Source organism: Geotrypetes seraphini, chromosome 1, assembly GCF_902459505.1.
Source record: "Geotrypetes seraphini chromosome 1, aGeoSer1.1, whole genome shotgun sequence".
NCBI lineage: Eukaryota > Metazoa > Chordata > Amphibia > Gymnophiona > Dermophiidae > Geotrypetes > Geotrypetes seraphini.
This window is the reverse complement of record NC_047084.1, coordinates 288,268,253-288,289,495: the sequence shown is the minus strand read 5'-3', so window position 1 is coordinate 288,289,495 and position 21,243 is coordinate 288,268,253. Positions and strand designations below refer to the sequence as shown.

General features: G+C 45.3%; 1 protein-coding gene across 3 annotated transcripts in view; it reads left to right on the top strand.

Moving 5' to 3' along the window:
• The window catches only part of HSPA12B (heat shock protein family A (Hsp70) member 12B), a 178,322-nt gene extending 160,113 nt beyond the window's left edge, over nt 1-18,209 (top strand). For all 3 annotated transcript variants that reach the window (XM_033953251.1, XM_033953254.1, XM_033953259.1), the window contains one exon: nt 15,635-18,209. In XM_033953251.1, coding sequence (XP_033809142.1) covers nt 15,635-16,275 — 641 coding nt within the window. In that variant the 3' untranslated portion in view covers nt 16,276-18,209. The remainder of the gene's footprint in view (nt 1-15,634) is intronic.
• Nucleotides 18,210-21,243: the final 3,034 nt, after the last annotated feature.

Below are 21,243 nucleotides of genomic sequence, written 5' to 3'. Positions count from 1 at the left end.
TTCATGTTCATAGTGATTGTTAGTGATGTTTAAATTAACTTTTATGAATAAAACTTCCCATATTAAAAGCTTAGAGGGGCATAATAAAAAAAGTCTAAGTCCCCTTTTGGCCTAAGGCCTAAAATGTTGAAAGTAGAAGCAGGGAAAATGTCCATTATAAAAAAAAACATCCAAAAGGAGGTTTTTTTGATAATGGCCTGCCTCTATGTTCAGCTGTTTAAATGCCCAGATCACCACTACATCTAAACTTATACCACATAATCAACCTAATAAAAAGCCTAAGTCCCAAACGCCCAAAACAAGGGCTTTTAGGCGAAGGAGGAGCCAGTCCTTTGCCTAAAAGCCGGATGCTGTAACCGGTGTGTCAAAAACAACACCGGTTACAGAATCCCCCCCACACACAAAGATCCGGGCAGGAGGGAGCCCAAGCCCTCCTGGCCCGCAGCACCCCGAACCCCCGACTACAATCGGGGCAAGAGGGAGCCCAAGCCCTCATGCCCCGCAGGCACCCACCTTCCCCCGACTCGATTGGGGCAAGAGGGAACCCAAGCCCTCTTGCCCTGTGGCACCCCCACCCCCCACCCGCCGATCACGATTAGGTAGGAGGGATCCCAAGCCCTCCTGCCCAGGTGAAACCCCCCCCACTCCACTAAGATACAGGCAGGAGGGATCCCAAGCCCTCCTGCCCTTGATGCAACTCCCACATGACCACCCCCCTGAATCCCTGATCGCCCCCCCTGCCGACCCACGAACCCCCCACCGACCCCTCGATCTCCCCACCCTCAATCCCCTTCCCTGTACCTTAAAAATCGTTGGTCGGACGGACGGGTGCCAAGCCCGTCCGTCTGATAGGCCAGCCATCCCCGGAATGGCTGGCCTTAGGGCCTGATTGGCTCAGGTGGCTCAAACCCCGCCCACAGGTGGGGCCTGAGGTGCCTGGGCCAACCGGAATAGGCCCTGTAGCCTTAGGCCCCTCCTGTGGGTCCCCATGCAAATTAAAATAATAATTAAAAAAAACAAAAACAAATTGAAGATCGGCAGGAGAGATGCCCATTCTCTCCTTCTGCATCACACAATCACCCAACACTGCTAAGCCCCTCTCTGCCTGCATAAAACAACAACAACCCAAATTGAAGTTCAACAGGAGAGATGCCCACTCTCTCCCACCACCAAGCAACACACACCACAACACACACATCCAGCAGTGGAAGAGATGCCTACTCTTTAACACGCCACACAATCCCCCACTCCCTAGTGCCTCCGACAACCATTGCCCTCTCCCCTTACCTTACTTAGTTGACTGGCCAGAGGGATGCCTACTCCCTCCGGCCAACAGGCCTGCCTCTTCAGAATGGTTGGCTTTCCCCTCCCCGATGTATCCTGGAATGCACCAGGGAGGAGCCTGAGGCTCTGATTGGCCCAGATTGTTCAAGACCCCTCCACCAGGGAGGGGATGGCCCACTATTTTGAAAGGCAGGCTGCTAGCTGGAGGGAGTAGGCATCCCTCTGGCCAGCCATCTAAGTAAGGTAAGGGAGAGAAGGCGGGTTGCATGGTGGCGGCAGAGAGTGGGCATCTCTCCCGGTGCCAAAGGGAGCAGTTGCTTGGCAGCGGGAGGGAGTGGGCATCTCTCCTGCAGCTGGGGAAGGTGTCGGGCCGTTTGTTGTTTGGCAGTGAGAAAGAGTGGACATCTCTCCTTCAGCTAGAGGGGTGTGTTGTTTGGTGACAGGAGAGAGTGGGCATCTCTCCCGCTGCTGAGGGGGGGCGGTTGCTTAGCGACGGGAGAGAGTGGGCATCTCTTCCGCTGTTGGTTGGAGGGTTGCTTGACTTTGGCAGCTCGATTTGTTGTTTTTAGTAAATCTTCTCTATTCTCCGCCAACCTCATTTGCATTAGCATTTTTGGGATAGTGACTTACTTTTTTAAAATCGCTACAATAATGGCTGAGGCAGCGGCCTGTCGGATTTTAACACAAATTTTTGAGAATCTAACCTTCAGAGTCTGAAATTACACAGGCCAGTGGCGTACCTAGCATATGCGACACCTGGGACCCATCATTTTTTGACACCCCCCCCCCATCTGTATGAAAAACATGATTTTTAGTAACAAGTCACATGTCACACATGAGTACCTAGGAAAAGGCATCATCTTACATACTGCAGTGAGCAGTACAACATCAATACACCCATTGTAAAACTAAACAAGCCAGACTAGTACAGATCAATCCTGCAGTCAAGCCTAACAAAAAACTATTTCTTTCGAACACACAGAACACCTTCGCCTAGTATGGAATATGTTATCACAAACTAAACCCTCCCCTTTTACCAAAACTGTAGTGTGGATTTTAGCCACGGTGGTAACAGCTCTGACCGCTCATAGAATTCTGAGCATCAGAGCTGCTACCACCACAGCTGGCGCTAAAAAACGCTCCACAGTTTTGTAAAAGGGGGGGATAAAATAGAAATACATAGACAAAGGTTAAATTGAACCAGTAAGAAGCTGGACTCTGTATACAATGCAACACCACATAAACAGTGACACATGTCTCCTAAAGCAATAAATAAATAGAAAATTTTTTTCTACCTTTGTCTTCTGTGGTTTCTGCTTTCCTCATCTTCCTGTAACTCTCTTCCTTCCATCCACTGTCTGCCGTCTCTCTTCCCCTATATGGCATCTTCTCTCCTTCTATGCCCCTTCCAGAAACTGTATGCCTTCCCCTTCCATCTCTCCTTTCACCCCCTTTGGTCTGGCATCTCTCTCCTCTCCTTCCCTCTCCCACACCTTTCCTCTGCAATCCCTTTCCCTTTTTTTTCCTCATTTTCCTTTTCAATTTATTTTCTGCATCTGTCTAGATTACGTTCTTACTACCCTCTCATCAATGTCCTTTTTTACTGTCTACCTAAAGCTTGCCAGCTCTTTCCCTCACCCCTCCATTATTTCCCTAACTCAATCCTTTTCTCCCCATCATGTGCTGTCCTTTTATTTATCCCCTCCTTCCATCATGTACCCTCTTTCTCCAACCCTTCCATCTAGTACCTTCTCCTCTCTCTGTCCACTTCCATCTAGCATCTGCTCCTCTTTCTCTCCTCCCATTTCCTTCCTGCATTTGTTCCCTTATCTCTCCTATCTGCACTTCCATCCAGCATAGGCTCCCCACTACCATCCAATATCTGCCCTTTCTCTCGCCATCCACCCCTCTTCAATCAGCATCTGCCCCCTTTCTTTCCCTCCAATATCCTTCCCCCTTATGTCTCTCCCCTTTCTCTGTACATCAGTTCTATCAGCACCACCCTTCCATACCACCCTGCCCCCTTTCTTTCCCTACACCACTCTTCCATTCCAGAAATCCTGCTCCTTTCTCTCCCTTCATGCAGCAAGGTCCCACGATGACTGTAGCTGCCGGCTGCCAGTCCACCCCACTCTGACATACTTGCTCTGGAGCGGACTCAGCAGCCGCATGCTGGAAGGTCCCGCGATGACTCGTCTGCTGGCTCTGCTCCGGCAGATGCAAGGAGTTGTGGCAAAGTCTCGCAATGACTGCGTCTGCCGGGTCCACCCCCTCCGATGTAACTTACTTCGTCCGGAACAGAGCCGGCAGATGAGTCATCGCGGGACCTTCCTGCACCTCAGCGCAGCTGCTGACTCTGCTGCAGAGAAAGTAAGTCAGAGGTAACGTGACCATTTATTTTTTTCATCAAAAGGGGACATCTATTAATTCACTGTGTATCCTTTCTTTCATTTCTTTCTTCCTGCACTCAGGCCCAACAGTTGTCCCTTTCTATTCCCTCCCTCCTTCCTTCCCATGTCCTTAGTGCCCCCAGTGCCTCCTTCCCGTGTCTATGGTGCCCCCAGTGCCTCCTTCCCGTGTCCTTAGTGCCCCCAGTGTCTCCTTCCCGTGTCCTTAGTGCCCCCAGTGTCTCATTCCTGTGTCCATGGTGCCACCAGTGCTTCCTTCCTGTGTCCATGGTGCCCCCAGTGCCTCCTTCCCGTGTCCTTAGTGTCCCCAGTGCCTCCTTATGTCCTCCCCACTGCCTTCCAGATTTTGTCCACCTCCAAAGCCAGCCTGCCTGTCTGCCTACCTATCTCCCTCCCTCCCTGCTGCGCTAAAGCTAGCCAACTTGCCTGCCTACATCCTGCCCCCCCTGCCGCGGAAAAAAGAAAAAAAAAGCACCTCTCCCCTTCCTTTCCCCCGGTCCGCGCCTGTAATCTTACCTCTCCCCGCCCACAAGAAGTCCCGGGCCAGCCAATCACTGCTTGGTTGGCCCGGAACGTCCTCTCCGACGTCAGAATTGACGTCGGAAAGACTTCTTGTCGGCGGGGGGGGGGGAGGTAAGATTGCAGCGGCGCGGGCCGGGGGATAGGAAGGGCAGGAGGACCCGGATCTGGCCAGCTGTGCACCCCCTCAAGCCGTGCACCCAGGGCAGACTTCCCCCTCCGCCCCCCCCCCCTTGGTATGCCACTGACACAGGCTGTTCTTTATCACATACTACTAACTGCTGAGAATCTGCAGTGACTCAGCAAAAGCCTATGATTTCTCGAAGGCCAGTCTCTGTCAGGCAACGCAGATCCTGGATTTTCTGCCAATAACATCAAATGGGTCAATAGCCTGCAGCAGTCAGCATCTTTTTAAGTGTTGGCCTCCCTTGGCCAAATTAGCCCCAGATATTCAATGTCAGTCCATATCCAGGTACTGGCAATGAATATACAGGTCTTTGGTGGCTTCCAGCAGTTATGTGGCTACCACGGATATTCAGTGGCAGTGCCCAGACAGTTATCCAAGTGAAGCAGGACTGCTTTGTGTGTGGTCCTACTTGGCTGAATGGTTATCCTGGTCTGACACTGAATATCAGTGATGCTTGCATAACTCCCAGTTCCATTTTCACTCCACCCCATACTACCCAGATCTGTAGTTTTTGCTGAAATTAAGATCCAATGAATATCAGCATCATATCTGATCAGCATGATTTAATTGGGTAGGAGCCTTCCTACACAGTTAAGTCACACTCAGTAGTGACCTCAACATAAATAAAAACAAAAAACGCTGTGGAGAGGATGATGTTCAAGATGCAAGCTTTATTAACAATACAATTCAATAATCCACATGAAGAAATATCTAGGACCCAAAACATTGGGGATTTTGGACCCAACTGGTCCATGCTTCGACAAAACTGTCTTCCTCAGAGGTCCCTAAAGGTCCTGATACAAAAGCTTGTGGATCAAAGGCTAAAAACAATCATAAGCAAAACTCTGCGCGAATGAGAAATCCTCAAAGGCGGGGAAAAACATAAATAAGACATGCAGACAAAAAGAATTGACATTATCTTGTCCCCCCCAACCCCTTCCATTATCCCAAGTAAAGAAAGATGACTGTGTAAAATTAACTGTATGTAATTTTGTGGATAATCTCCAGAAGGATTTGCACAACCCACATAGGAGGAACTGTTCGAAAAGTCCCCTCTCACAATGTCTAAAAGTGTGCATATGTAGACTTCTATAATGCACGTAGCTACTTTAAGAAAAGGTGTTTGATGTGTTCTCTGGGGCACATTTAAGCCAGAGGAAGTAAACAGCAGGTGAACCACTAAACACTGGTGACTCAGATTTTTTTAAAAGCAAGTGCTTTATTTCTACAGACTATTTAAGTTATTGAGAAAATAAATCCAATTCATCTTCAGTTGAAATCTTTATGTCTATACATAAATACTTTAATTTGAGAAACTGTTAGTTCAGGAAGGTTGGCAAACTTCTACTCAATAAATACATACATAAAGATGATTATACAGAAGCAGTTATGTAAAAAAAAGAAAAAAAAACTCATTTAAAATCTCTTTTCTTTTATCTGCCAGGGTGTGTGAAATACTTCTGGCAGAAAAGCACAGTCTATATTATTACATGAAAAGAGCACAATGCAATTGGCCTGAGGTTTTTTCAAAGATGGATAACTTCACAAGTCTCCAAGGAGCACTTTGAAAGAGAGACATTTACTGTGTTTAAATTGAAAATGTTCCATCTCTGGCTGACCCCGCAATTGGGAAATTAAATATTTATTGTGGATTCTGGGCTAGAGTGTGCTTCTCTTGCAATTAGTTTAGACATTTGAAAGGCTTGCAAAAGGTTGCTGAATTTCTCATTACAGAAGAGTGGGATCTTGAGATTAACGACTTGCAGGGAAAAGATGCTGAGTTAATTACATTTTAGAAAGGGCAAACAAGGCAAAGTTACCATCACTGCACAATTAGAATGTGTACATTGTTTTAAAGTTACAATGCATTTTCTACTATAATAGTTTGACAGAGTGCTGTCTCGCTGCACTTGTTCCAAAACCTGTACGGACTCCCAGAACTGGCAGGAAGTTTTCTAGCTGCTTCATGCAGCTTTAGAATTCAACAACTTTTTCCCGTTCACCAACTCTGTCTAACACCTTTTTCTTTCCTCATAGCCCTTACTGACGATGCTCTTTCCTACAACTCCCTCCACACACACACACACACACAACAGCCAATGTCTTCTGGCAGGTTTCCACTGCTACTGACACAGTTACTCAGCACTTCAAATACAACTGTGTGTAAAGATACCTGAACATAGGGATATGAGTCACCGTGTGCTTGGTACTTGTGGCAAGGTGGCACTGCATCTTTCCCTTGCTTTGTAAATGTCCTTAGGAGGGAAAGGAGGCATTTCGTTGATTGTGAGCATGCTAGTTCAAGTTCAATTTATTTGATATACTGCCAATATAAAATCGAGGTTAAAATCTAAGCAGTTTACAATAAAAATATAAAAAGGGATAAAAATAACAAACTTAACACCTTTCCCTATTGTTTTTTCCTTAGTGGGAAGTAGGTGGTGCAGTGGTTAGAGAGATAGTCTTGGCACCCTGAGGTTTTGGATTTGAATCCCGCACTGCTCCTTGTGACCCTGGGCAAGTCACTTAATCCCCATTGCCCCAGACACATTAAATAGAGTGGGAGCCTGCCAGGACAGTTAGGGAAAAATGCTTGAGTTCCTGAATAATTTGTAATCCACATAGAATTGTAGGATATGCGGAATATAAATTATTACAAAAACAATACAATATGTTCCGGTGATGCCACAGTGCACAATCTGATCCATGGCTGTCAAGGATATCAGTAAAAGGCTAGGGCAGGGGTGGACAACCTTGGTCCTTGAAAGCTGCAGTTCAATTGGGTTTTCAGGATGAGATCTATTTGAATGCTTATTCATTGAGGAAATCCTGAAATCTCAACCAGATTGTGGCTCTTGAGGACCAAGGTTGCCCACCCAGGGACTAAGAAGGAGGGGTGACAGATGGGAACCAGACATAAAGAGGAGGTTGGAACAAATGGTGATATTTGCCTCCCAGGAAACTAAGGGGCTCATAATCAAAGGAAAAAAATGTCTAAAAAGTGGCCTAAATGGATACTTGGACGATCAAAAAACCTGATCGTCCAAGTATCCATACCCAAAGCTAGTTTTAGACATATCTAAAACCAGCTTAGGCCTTTCCACTGCCTCTAAATGCATAGAGCAAAAAGAGGCATTTTTAGAGGAGGGAGGTGGGCAGACCTACACATAGTCGTACAGCAGGTATAACCAAAAGTTTGAACAGGTTTTCAAGTCGGCACTTAAACGTTTTGACTTAGACCAAGTCAAAACAGGTATAAGTGCTGAAAAAGCGGCTACTGAGCTGATCACGACTGCTGTGAACAGCTCAGTGGCCCCAGCAACCTGCCTACTCCCTACCGCAGTGATCGCGGCAGGAGAGATGGCTCATCTCTCCTGCCACGATGGCGATCATCCAGCCCCCGAACCATGGCACTTTGGGGTGAGGATCGTGGCAGGGCATCTCCCCTGCTGTGATCCTTACCCTGAAGTGCCGCGATTCGAGGGGGGGAGGGTAATCACTATCACGGCAGGAGAGATGAGCCATCTCTCCTGCCGCACTCCACTCCCCTCCACGATCGGAATGGGCAGGAGGGAGCCCAACCCCTCCTGCCCCAGCGACTACCCTACCCCCCGATCAGAAACAGGCAGCAGTGAGCCCATCCCCTCCTGCCCTGTGACCCCCCATACTCCCCCCCCCCACTAAGATACGGGCAGGAGGGATCCCAAGCCCTACTGCCCCGACACAGTCCCCCCCATGACCGCCCCCCCCCGATCGGCCCACCAAACCCCCCACCTGTCAACCCCACAACACCCCCTGCCAACCCCGCAACTCCACCCACAACTCCACCCCCTCTTTACCTTAAAAAAAGTTGGATGGACGGACGGGTCACAAGCCCGTTTGTCCGGCAGGCCCGCCATCCTCAGAATGGCCTGTCAATTTAAGGCACATTCTTTATACTCATAAAATTTTAGCAACTTTAAACTGAAACCAAATGCTTATCATACTTAATTAGATATTTAAACTCAAAATAAATGTTTTTGTTTTTCTTTTTTTTCATACTGCTCTCTTGCTTCTTTTATCTTCTGACTTCTCCTTTTCCTGTGTTTATTTCCATAGTACAGTGGCTTCTATGACCCTTTTCCTTGCTCTTTATATCCTTTCCATGTCACTTATTCTCATCTCTCTTCTCTGTTCCTTTCCTCCCTCACTATGTCACCCCTTTCATTCATTTGCATCTCAGTTATTTTAACTCTTGTTCCTCTACCCACTACATGTCTGCTCTCCTACTCAGCCATCTTTATCTTACTCCTAGTTGTTTGCTTTCTTTCCACTTCCCCTTTCCCTCATCCTCCATTTCTCTGTCTCCTCCTCTCTGCTCCTCTCCATTTTTGTTTTTGTTTCTTTTGTGGTCTTTCCCATTCCCATGCTTCTTAAATCATTCTTTCCCTCTCTCCTTCCATTGCTGCTCTCTTCTCATCATCACTCCATTTTTCCTTCTCTGTGCCTCCTCTGGTTCTTCATTTTCATTCCCCCCATGGGTCTTTCTGTCCCTCTCTTTTTCCTTGTTGTTCCCTGTCTTTCTCTATTCTTCTTACCTCTAAAGCTCCTATGTTTTTCAGCAACAGCAAGCAATTTAGTTCTTACTCAAGGCTGCTGAAATTCAAATCTCTCCCTTACGACTACTACTTATCACTTATATAGTGCTGAAAGGTGTATGCAGTGCTGTACATTTTGACATTTATAGATGGTCCCTGCTTGGACAGACAGACATGACATATAGGATTGGGGATGCAGGAACCCAAGTTGAGAGGAGTTAGGAGTTGAAAGCACTCTCAAAGAGATGGGCTTTTAACTAGGCCTTGAACACTGCCAGAGATGGAGCCCGCCATAGGGATTCAGGTAGCTTGTTCCAAGCATACTGTGCAGCAAGGTAGAAGGGACGGAGTTGGCAGCTAAAGAGAAGGGCACAGAAAGGAGGGATTTACCAGCTGAGCAAAGCTCACAGGGGGGGGGGGGGTAGGGGGGGAGATCATAAGGGGAGATAAGTGAAGAGAGATAGTGAGGGACAGCTGAGTGAGTGGACACATCTGTGACTAAATGCCAAAATTCTGCTTAAACTCTATTCTGCAGCTATCTGCTTACCTTACATAGTATATACTTGAATGACGGTGTACACTATACATGAGCAGGCTCTTGCTTATGTAAATCAAGGTTGTTGAGCTGTAGGCAGTTGCCTAGTGTGAACCTAGAATTAAAGTCATCCTTTTACTAAAATAGTATTTATACCAGCTAGGATAGCACAATATAAAGTCTATAGAACCTCTGAGTCTATATGGTAAAGGCTTTCGGTTTAAAGTAGGGTTGCCATATGGCTCCAGCAAAAAGAGGACAGATTGAGATATCTGGGTTTTACTTCCATTGAATGTAATGGAAGTAAAAATAGGATGTCTCAATTCATCCTCTTTTTTTCTGGAGTCATATGATAACCCTAGAAGGGCTCTCCCCTTGGGTTTAAGGTTAGAAGATAGGGAGGAAAGACAATTAAGTCAAATGTAGCACAGCAGTTTACACTGGGAGAAGGGGTTTCCTATAGCAGTTCCCTCTCTCTTGATTGTTAAGATCTAAGATCCTCCCTCCTTCTGGAAGAAACTGGGAAATCTCAGTGTTGTGTAGTGTTCTGCCTGGCAAGTATTGATGTCAGAAACAGGTAAACTTATACTACTTCTAGTAAAAACTCTGAAAATAATAATAATAAACTTTATTCTTGTATACTGCCCAAACATAAGTTCTGGGCGGTTAACAATCAAGAAGAACTGTACAATCAGTGAAGCATACATTTAAACAAAGTCAAGAAAATAATCATGATACAAATTTATCAAACAAATAGGTTTTCAATAACTTTCTAAAGGCCTGATATGATTGAATTTGAGAAATCAGAGGACTTAACCAGGAATTCATTTTTCCTAACTGAAAAGCAAAAGTGTTATCTAAAAATCTTTTATAACGACAAGCTTTTGCAGATGGGAACATAAACATACAGACATTGCGAGTATTTTTATTCGACTTATGTACTTTAAATTGGGAGGATAGGTATCCTGAAGCCAGACCAAAAAAGAGCTTTAAAGCAAGTGCAGCTAAATTTAAAGAGAATTCACGCTTCGAGGTGCAACCAATGCAGTTGCTGATAAAATGGACTCACGTGATCATATTTTTTTTTAATCCAAAGATCAAGTGCACTGCCGTATTCTGTATTATTCGAATGCGATTTAAGGTTATCTTATAGGATGCAAAATAGATGATGTTGCAATAATTAAGAGCAGATAGAATTAGAGATTGGACTAATAATCTAAAAGAAACAAAAGCACCCATAGTAGGGTTATCAGATGTCCGGGGAAACCCAGACATGTCCTCTTTTAAGAGGACTGTCTGGGTTCCTGGAAGGACTTTTCCAAAACCTGGCATTTTGTCCGGGTTTTGGAAAGTCCTGACCTCCAGCTGTGTCTGGAGGGTCTCAGCACAGCTGGCATGTTATGATTAATGTAGAAAATAATGTACTAAATTGCAAAGTGACTTTGCAAACATGCACTTAAATAATGCAAAGTGCCTGCAAATACTCAAAAATGCTAAAGTGCAGGCATTTTGTGTTACTTTTTGTGGAAAGTGCACTTTTGCAACATCACTTCACAAATGTTCTCGGTAGGAAACACTGAGGATCATTAATGCAAAAATAAGTTAAAATGAACATGGACAGTTCAGGAGTCCATGTTACCTTTTTTTTTTTTTTTTTTTGAAGCATAGATTTAAAGAGCATTATGGTTTGATTCAGAGGTTCCCTTGGACCCTTTGCCCCTGGGAGATTGTAAATTCTTAGTGACCCAGTTGACCTGATGCCCCTTCCAGCCCTAACCCATAGCTAAAACCTTTTAAAATCTACCTCTGCACTGATGTCTCACTCCTTTTGGGAACCATGTTCCTTACAAAAGTAAAGGGGCAGCAACTTTCCTTCACTCCTGCTAGCTGATTGGCTGCCAAGAGAACTCACAGGAGTTAATCAGCTAGTGGCTCTGAACGGGCAGGAGTGAAGGAAGGTCGCTCCTGCTTCAATTCACCACAGGAGCACCAGGATACTAAAGATACGCGGGGGAGGTGGGAGGGAGGTAAAAATTCTTAGAATCGGCTGGGACAGGAGGCGGTAGGGATCCCTCCTGCTGGACTACCAGGTTTCACGGCAGGCCCGGTGGGTCTGCAAGTCATCGGGAGGGGGGACAGGGTACAGAACCTGGCAGGGAGAAAGTTTGGCTGAGTGCAGAGACTGGCAGGGCAAGGGAGGGAGTGAGTGAGAAGTCTGGATGCGGAGCTTGGCAGAGCAACGAGGAAGGAGGAACAGGGTGCAGAATAGGGCATGGCACTGCATTTGAATATTAACCCCCCTGGTTTATATTCAAGTCAACCTTTTTTCTTCCTTATATTGGGGGGAAAAGTTACCTCGGTTGATATTCAAATATATACATTTTTTATTTATTTAATTAGTTTTCTATCTTGTTGTCCCAAAAGAGCTCAGAACGAGTTACAGGTTAAACATACATAATATACAGCTAACAGGTTACGATTTGCACTGGATTTGCCATAATTTCAGTACAAGTGTACGATACAAGTTTTTATCCTAACTTGACATATACTAGGGGTCTAATCAGTTAATAATGCATTATATAGAGTGAAATATCTATTTATACATTGGCACATGGAGCTTAATTCTATAAATGGTGCCCAACTTGGTAGGTGCCTAGGAGAATGGCACCTACTGCATGTCATTCAAAGTTAGACACCGTTTGTAGAATCATACCAAGTGGTACCTAAATCGAGTTAGGTGCCAGCAGGCATCATGTTAGGCACCAGTATATTAACCAGGGTTTTCTTGGCCTAAAATACCTGCGCCTAACTCAATGTATACCAAGGGCCTCTTCTATCAATATGCGCTAGCAGTTTTTAGCGCAGAATGGCCCGCGCTGCTCTCGACACTCATAGGAGACTGTTCCACGCATCTACCACCCTTTCTGTGAAAAAAGTATTTCCTTAGATTACTCCGGAGCCTATCACCTCTTAACTTAATCCTATGCCCTCTCATTCCAGAGCTTCCTTTTCAATTGAAAGAGACTCGACTCATGTGCATTTATACCACATAGGTATTTAGATGTCTCGATCATATCTCCCCTCTCTGGTAGCGCTATAGAAATAGAGGACAGTCTGAGTGCCCAGAGGGATTTCTAAAATTGGAAGGCCCCGAGCTTAGAGTTGCATCTGGATGGCCTCTGTGCATGTGTGGACGTCAAGGTGATGACATCATACACATGCGTGTATGCGCATGACATCATCATGTTGACGTCCGCGTATGTGCGCAGGTCCTCCAGACATGGCCCCATGCTTGGGGAAGGAGACATGAGGTTCATGTTGGGGGGGCTGGGGGGGTGGGGCAGAACAGGTCAGGGCCTGGTGTCCTCTGTATTTTAAAGAGGAAATCTGGTAACCCTATATAACTGGAAGCTTGATAAATGGAGTCTATTCTGTAAAGCAAAGTAGGTTTGCTCTTTCCTTTATATAGTACAGAACAGGTGCTTGCACCTAAATTTTATGCATGCATTTAAGCCATAGGACTGGCTTAAGTGTACTTATGTTCTGGAGACATACAAGTGACTTTATGCCCACACCCAGCTGAAAACATATGCACTATTGAAAAATACTGTATGCATTTATAGATTAGAGTGTAGGTGCGTATTTGACATATATGTACATACATTATGTGCACATATTCTGCTAAAACTGCTAAGTAAAGTCCTATAACACCTTCCTCATACTACATATTGGTCCATAAAAAATATTTTTAAATAATTTTTTTTAATCTTTATTAATTTTCAAGACTTACAAAAAGTGCATACAAATATAATTAACAGCACTTGTATTGGGACAAATATTAAAACAAATTACCCTTCACCTTCCCCTCTCCCTCCCTCTCTATCTGAATATGTGTGGAAAACTAAGAAATTCCAGGAATTAAGGATTTTACCAATTTAATCAACCTGCTATTTAACAAATATTTCCAATGGACCCCATATTTCTGTAAACCTTTTATTGTTTCCCAATTGTTCCACATTCATTCTTTCATACCTATAACACAAACAAAGTGATTCCCACCAAAAAGAAAAGTTTAGCCTATCATAATTTTTCCAGTTCTTGGTTATCAATTGCATGGCCACCCCCGTCATAATCAGAAGTCTGCTTTTAGGTGTGTCAATTGGACATCTGGGTCTCAACAATGTCCCAAATAAAACCACATCATAAGACATTTTTTTGCAGTATGAGGAAGGGATGATGATGATGATGCAAATGTGCACACATACACGCATAAAGGCCGGAAGCATATGACTCCTAAATAGATCTTGTTCATTGCCAGAGTTGCTCGATGATAATCCTGACTGCTTCCCCTCCCTATTGTGGTTTACCTTTTTTGTATTCTTTACTTTTAATTTGTAATTCTCCCAACTTTCCTAATGTTTTTGTCAGTTAAGTGTTGTTAAGTGGACATTTGTCAATTTTGTTTCCCTCTTTTTAACATAATTTGTAAAACGCTTAGAAATCTTGATTTGCATTTAATCAAAAATTTTAATAAATTTGAAACTTGGTTCATTCACATATCTGCTGCCTAAATGTAGGCACCTTCTTTATAGCATTATCCCCAATGTAGGGAAGGAATACAGCTAACACACACAAAGGATACGAGTCGGGAAGGAGGCGCTGCCAGTAGCTAGCTCCGAGCCCCTTTTATTATGCTTCTATGCTAATGACATCATAGTAACTCCCTTGATTACATGTCTAATGATTGGTGGATACAAAGTCACATGCATTTTACATCGTGTCATCCTCAACTCGGCACGTAGGCAATGCCTGATTAACACGTAGACATAACCTGAGTCTCTGCATGTATCCAAGGCCTGTCAGCTGATGTCCTTTCCAAATAAGGACTAATTAAATTAAGATAAGGGTTAATTTGTGACAGGTAAGGGGGAGAGAGGGAATGATTCAGCATTCTTTCACAGGGGCTATGAAATCAGTGTGCTGATCTTGCCCTGTTTCAGAATGGCGTACCTTCACCCCAAAGGGGATCTAGGAGTAATTTTCTTGCTCACCCACAGCCACAATTTCAACCATTGTCCCTCAACAGTACTAGGGCCTGGATTAGCTGAAATTTGTAATCCGTGAAGTGTACGCTGCCTGTTTTGCTACTCTACTATTTCTTGATCTAGCCTTTCTCAGCCATGCATAAGAACTAGAGTTACCAGACGTCCGGATTTACCCAGACATGACCTCTTTTTAGAAAACATGTCCGGGCGTCCAGACAGCTTTTCAAAACCCGGTACTTTGTCCGGGTTTTGAAAATATTTCAGCTTGGGACGTCATCGGGAAGGCATCTGCGCATGCACAGATGCAACGTGGTGATGTCATGCACATGTGCGCATGCGTGTGATGTCATCACATAACACCTGCACACTTGAGGAGGCAGGGTGGAACAGGGCATGACGTGGGTGGAATGGGGCGGGGCCATGGGACCAGATTTTACTAGCATAAAATCTGGTAACCCTAATAAGAACATAACAACAGCCTTACTGGGTCAGACAAATGGTCCATCTAGCCCAGTAGCCTGTCTTCACAGTGGTCAATCCAGGTCACTAGTACCTGTCTGTCTTTTTCTTTCTGTGATCTTTTGTAGTTTATGAAAGCTAACCTCTTTTTCCTTACCTTCTCAGCTACTACCTTTGAGAACCAAATTGGCCTTCTTTTCTTCTTTTACTTACTTTCCTTACAAAATGATTTGTTGCCATTTTACACTTCTCATATACCAAAGGGATAATATCTGTAGTGCTAGGGCAGGGCTGCCCAAGTCCGGTCCTCGAGATCTACTGGCAGGCCAGGTTTTCAGGATCTCCACCATGAATATACATGAGAAAGATTTGCCTGCACTGCCTTCTTGGTATGCAAATCTCTCACATGCATATTCATTGGGCAGCCCTGTGCTAGAGTATATGCATAATAATGTTAACCTCTATTTGATATTTGAAAACCTGCAGGCAAAAACTGATTTGTCAACAGCAAGTAACCCATTTCCAAATATTTTAAATCCTTTCAGTGCTGACAGTTTTCAAATATTAAGTAAACAATCAGTTTAACTGTTCTTTTTTTCTATCAATTGTTCACTCTTTAGATGACCTCATGAAGAAACCTGATGTGAATGGCATCAAGTTCTTGTTTTTAGTTGGAGGTTTTGCCGAGTCACCCATGCTTCAGCATGCTGTCCAAACAGCTTTTGGCAACGTCTGTCGTGTCATCATCCCGCAAGATGTTGGACTCACTATTCTTAAAGGGGCAGTTCTCTTTGGTCTTGACCCCACAATAGTGAGAGTTAGACGCTCACCTTTGACCTATGGAGTAGGTGTGCTCAATAAATTTGTTGAAGGAAAACATCCAAAAGAAAAGCTACTAGTTAAAGAAGGGAAGAACTGGTGTACTGATATCTTTGACAAGTTTGTTTCAGTGGATCAGTCAGTAGCACTGGGAGAGGTCGTTCAACGAAGCTATTGTCCAGCAAGGCTTGGGCAACGTAAAATCATCATCAATATATATTGTTGCTCTATTGATGATGTCATCTATATCACAGATCCTGGAGTAAGAAAATGTGGGACTATCAACCTTGAACTTTCAGATTTAGATGAGTCCAGCCCCAAAAAGAATCGTCGGGAGATTAGAGCCAGCATGCAGTTTGGAGACACAGAAATCAAAGTCACAGCTTTGGATGTCAAAGCCTCAAAGACTGTCAGAGCTTCAATAGACTTCCTTTCCAACTGATGAAGTGTTCTTTCCTTCCAAAGAAGGATGTGTGGAATCCAAATTGCAAACTTCAAAGGGTGACTTTGTCCCTTAGCAGACAGCATTTCATTTCAGGCCATCCTTGGAAATCCTCACTCTGAAAATGGCACTTAGGTTGAGTGACAAAACAATGCTATCTGTATTTCTTATGGATTTTGAAAATAATGACAGAGTAGATAAAGAATAGTATCTATCTTGAATAAATCATCATCAGACCCTTAACATCAAAATTTAAGGGGAGGAGGCACAATACCGCAGTACTGCAAAAAATATCTTTCTTATATTTTATATATCTTGCATAGCATCTAGAAAGAATCTCTTGCAGTTTCATTCAACTACTGTATTTTGGACTAATGGGTTCTTGTTTATTTTTTTTTTAAATCAGCCTCTAAAATTACTCTCCTCTAGTTTGTGAACAGCCCCTATGTTCTCTGAGGTCATTATGAGTAAGGGATTCACTTTATGAAAATAGTGGTGCTTAAGGAGATTGCAGTGGTATTATCTTTCAGACTTTGAGCCATAATAATGATGTAGGAGATTGAGGGGAGGAGAGATTTCAATCCTTTTGTTCAGTCAAGAGGAGGGGAGTTTTTGGGTTCTGTAATTTGTGCTTTAAGTGGTGCATAGGGTATTTTAATCATTAACACACAGATGCAACAATATATATATATACACATAAATGACCCCTTTCTGAATATCTACTAGTTGAAAAATACACCATGATGTAATAAGTGTTGTCAGGGGGCATGTATTGGGGTGGAGTTTAGGCAGAGCACACAAGTACACCGTAAAATATAAAATACTATAATTTATGTTTATGCACATAAATATTAATGTGGACATTTATATTTGCTGTAGGGCTGGTGTAAATGTTTACACTTGCTATTTACACCAATGAAAAGTAAGATGCTACTTTTCATTATAAAATAGGACCTAATTAGATGTCTTCAGATCCTCTTATTATAAGAATCCTTTAACCTCTAAAATCTCACCGCCCCCAATTCATTTAGTGCATGCCTTAAGCCTGTAAGAAAGCCCCAGGCTTCTTTGAGGTGCAAGCCCCCAAGTAGAGATTTGTATGTGGGAGCTAGGAGATGTTTTTGTTTTCAGAACTTTAAGCCACAAGTTTAATGAGCTTGGGGGGGGAGGGCAAGGAAGACTGGAGGGGCAGGCTTTAATGTAACAAAAGAAAACCAGTTTGATTGGGGTTTTTTTTCTTTCATTTCCATAAAGAATCAAAATATTTATTGACAGTAGAATTGTGCAATTTTTAATCTTTGCTATTGTTATGTTATGCTGGATTGTCGGGGCATTACGATGGGTTCTTTTGTAAGGCTTCATGATATGATATATGTTTTAGTGTTCACCACTTTGGATATAAGCAGAGTATAAATATTTTAAACTAAATTAAATAAGAAATATCATGCTTTCTCTTATTTACAATAAAAGAAAGCATATTTCTAGCCTAAAGATTCCTCAGCCTCTCCAAAACTAGTAGAGAAGCGATGATTATAAAGATTTTCAATGGAAAATTCAACACAAGGGCATTTCTCTGGAACACCTAATACACTTTCTCCCAGATTCCGTCATAAGTCACCCAAAGTTGTGCTTGAATCACAGATCTGCATGTAAACTAATTATATGATAATAATCAGTAATTGGAAGTAATTAGGAGTTAGGCACAGATATGTCCTACCCTTTATTCTGTAACATGTGCACCTAAAATTTCATAGCATTCAACTCTTAAGGGGAATGACAATGTAACAACCATGGGTGCTCCCAGCATTGAGGGAAAATATATAAATACTGTACTTGCATTTATACATAAATGCTTGTGCCTAAAGTTAGGTGTGAAATGTGTGCTAAGTTAGTGTTCGGTAAAGAACATGCTGTGCAGAGTGGCCTTTGCAGAATACAGTGGTGCCTCACACAACGAACTTAATTGGTTCCAGGAGCAAGTTTGTTATGTGAAACGTTCGTTATGTGAAACGCGTTTTCCCATAGGAATACATGTAAAAAAAAATAATTCGTTCTGCAGCATAAAATATGCTAAGATGACATAAAAAAGATAAATTTTTGGTTATTATTTTTATTTAGATACATCTAAAAACATAATTGTTTTTTAAAACAACACACATTTTTTAAATTTAAAGACAGACTAAGTAGAGTCTAATTTTACAGTGAGAGGGCAGAGTCTCAGCGGCAAAAACTGGGACTTAACTGTTCATTTTTTTTTTTTTCTACCGTGTTTCCCCGATGATAAGGCAGGGCCATCAAATAAGACAGCCCCCCCTTTTTAGAAAAAAATGTAAAATAAGGCACCCCCCCGCAAATAAGCCACCCACCGATACCTGCGCTTACCCGAATCGGGTGGTACGGTGGGTGACTCCGTGTAGTCCCTGGCACCCCCGACACGATCGGGGCAAGAGGGAGCTCAAGCCCTCTTGCCCCCCCGACTCCCCGACACGATCGGGGCAAGAGGGAGCTCAAGCCCTCTTGCCCCCCCCCCGACTCCCCGACACGATCGGGGCAAGAGGGAGCTCAAGCCCTCTTGCCCCCCCGACTCCCCGACACGATCGGGGCAAGAGGGAGCTCAAGCCCTCTTGCCCCCCCCCCCCGCCTCCCCGACACGATCGGGGCAAGAGGGAGCTCAAGCCCTCTTGCCCCCCCGACTCCCCGACACGATCGGGGCAAGAGGGAGCTCAAGCCCTCTTGCCCCCCCGACTCCCCGACACGATCGGGGCAAAAGGGAGCCCAAGCCCTCTTGCCCCGCCGATTCCCCAACTCCCCGACAATATCGGGCCAGGAGGGAGCCCAAGTCCTCCTGGCCACGGCGACCCCCTAACCCCACCCTGCACTACATTACGGGCAGGAGGGATCCCAGGCCCTCCTGCCCCCGACGCAAACCCCCCCCCCCCCCAACGACCGCCCCCCCCCCCAAGAACCTCCGACCGACCCCCAGCCGACCCGCGACCCCCCTGGCCGACCCCCACGACACCCCCAACCCCCTTCCCCGTACCTTTCTGTAGTTGGCCGGACAGACGGGAGCCAAACCCGCCTGTCCGGCAGGCAGCCATCGACGGAATGAGGCCGGATTGGCCCATCCGTCCCAAAGCTCCGCCTACTGGTGGGGCCTAAGGCGCCTGGGCCAATCAGAATAGGCCCGGGAGCCTTAGGTCCCTCCTGGGGGCAGGGCCTGAGGCACATGGTCGGGTTGGGCCCATGTGCCTCAGGCCCCGCCCCCAGGAGGGACCTAAGGCTCCCGGGCCTATTCTGATTGGCCCAGGCGCCTTAGGCCCCACCAGTAGGCGGAGCTTTGGGACGGATGGGCCAATCCGGCCTCATTCCGTCGATGGCTGCCTGCCGGACAGGCGGGTTTGGCTCCCGTCTGTCCGGCCAACTACAGAAAGGTACGGGGAAGGGGGTTGGGGGTGTCGTGGGGGTCGGCCAGGGGGGTCGCGGGTCGGCTGGGGGTCGGTCGGAGGTTCTTGGGGGGGGGCGGTCATTGGGGGGAGGGGGGGTTTGCGTCGAGGGCAGGAGGGCCTGGGATCCCTCCTGCCCGTAATGTAGTGCAGGGTGGGGTTAGGGGGTCGCCGTGGCCAGGAGGACTTGGGCTCCCTCCTGGCCCGATATTGTCGGGGAGTTGGGGAATCGGCGGGGCAAGAGGGCTTGGGCTCCCTTTTGCCCCGATCGTGTCGGGGAATCGGCGGGGCAAGAGGGCTTGGGCTCCCTTTTGCCCCGATCGTGTCGGGGAGTCGGGGGGGCAAGAGGGCTTGAGCTCCCTCTTGCCCCGATCGTGTCGGGGAGTCGGGGGGGCAAGAGGGCTTGAGCTCCCTCTTGCCCCGATCGTGTCGGGGAGTCGGGGGGGCAAGAGGGAACCAGGCGGAGAGAGGGCAGTTAAGCGCAGTGCCTGCGCGGAAGGATGCAGCTCGGGCGACTTCGTTGTGTGAAACGAAGTTCGTTGTACGGATCAAGACATAAAGTTCGTTGTGCGCAGCGTTCGCTGTGCGAGGCGTCCGTTATGCGAGGCACCACTGTACTTGCTTAGCAGGGATCACCTTAGCACCTAATGGCTTAGCAGGGATATCACTGATTGAATTCCTCCCTATATTCTTTAGGGGTCCATTTACTAACCTGTGTTAAATGTCAAGCCTCTTCAGCAAATGTGCCTGGAATATCTCTTAGAAACCAAAGGCTGCTACTTCCCATTCATTAGTGACCAATGACATGGGATGCAGACCACAAGGAGGGGGGGAGGGGGGTGATCCTTCATTGTGTAGTTGCCAGGAGGTGGTTTGACTCAAGGGGCATGGAGCACGAGATGCAATTAACCACAGAGTTAACTATTTCCTGCTATTTTATACATTAGATATTTAATGTGGCAGTTAATGTGCTCTTAGCATCGTAGAGATCAATATTCAGCTTGCGGCCGTCAGTGTCGCCAGGCACAAAATTGAACATCCAGTTATTCAAAGCTGAATAACACTTACATACTTGCAGTATTCAGAACTTAACCAGATATGTTAAAAAATAGGACTGTATGTTATGCAATCCTATTCATCCAGTTAACTAGGAGGAGAGTGTGACACAGTGGTTAGAGCTATAACCTCAGCAGCCTGAGGTTGTGGGTTCAAACCCCATGCTGCTCCTTGTGACTCTAGGCAAGTCACTGAATCCTCCATGGCCCAAGGTACATTAGAAAGACTGAGCCCACCAGGACGGATAGGGAAAATGCTTGAGTACCTGATCGGCTTAATACAGCTTGTCCAAGTGGTATATCAAATCCCAATCCCTTAACTTATCCTGCTAAGTGCTGATCCTGCTCCCAGACTCCCTGCAAATTTAGGCAGTAACCAGATATGTTTGAATATTGAACCCTTAATTATTAATGCATATTAAAAGTTGTATTAAACAGCAGCATGGTTTAGTAAACAGGCCCCTAAGATG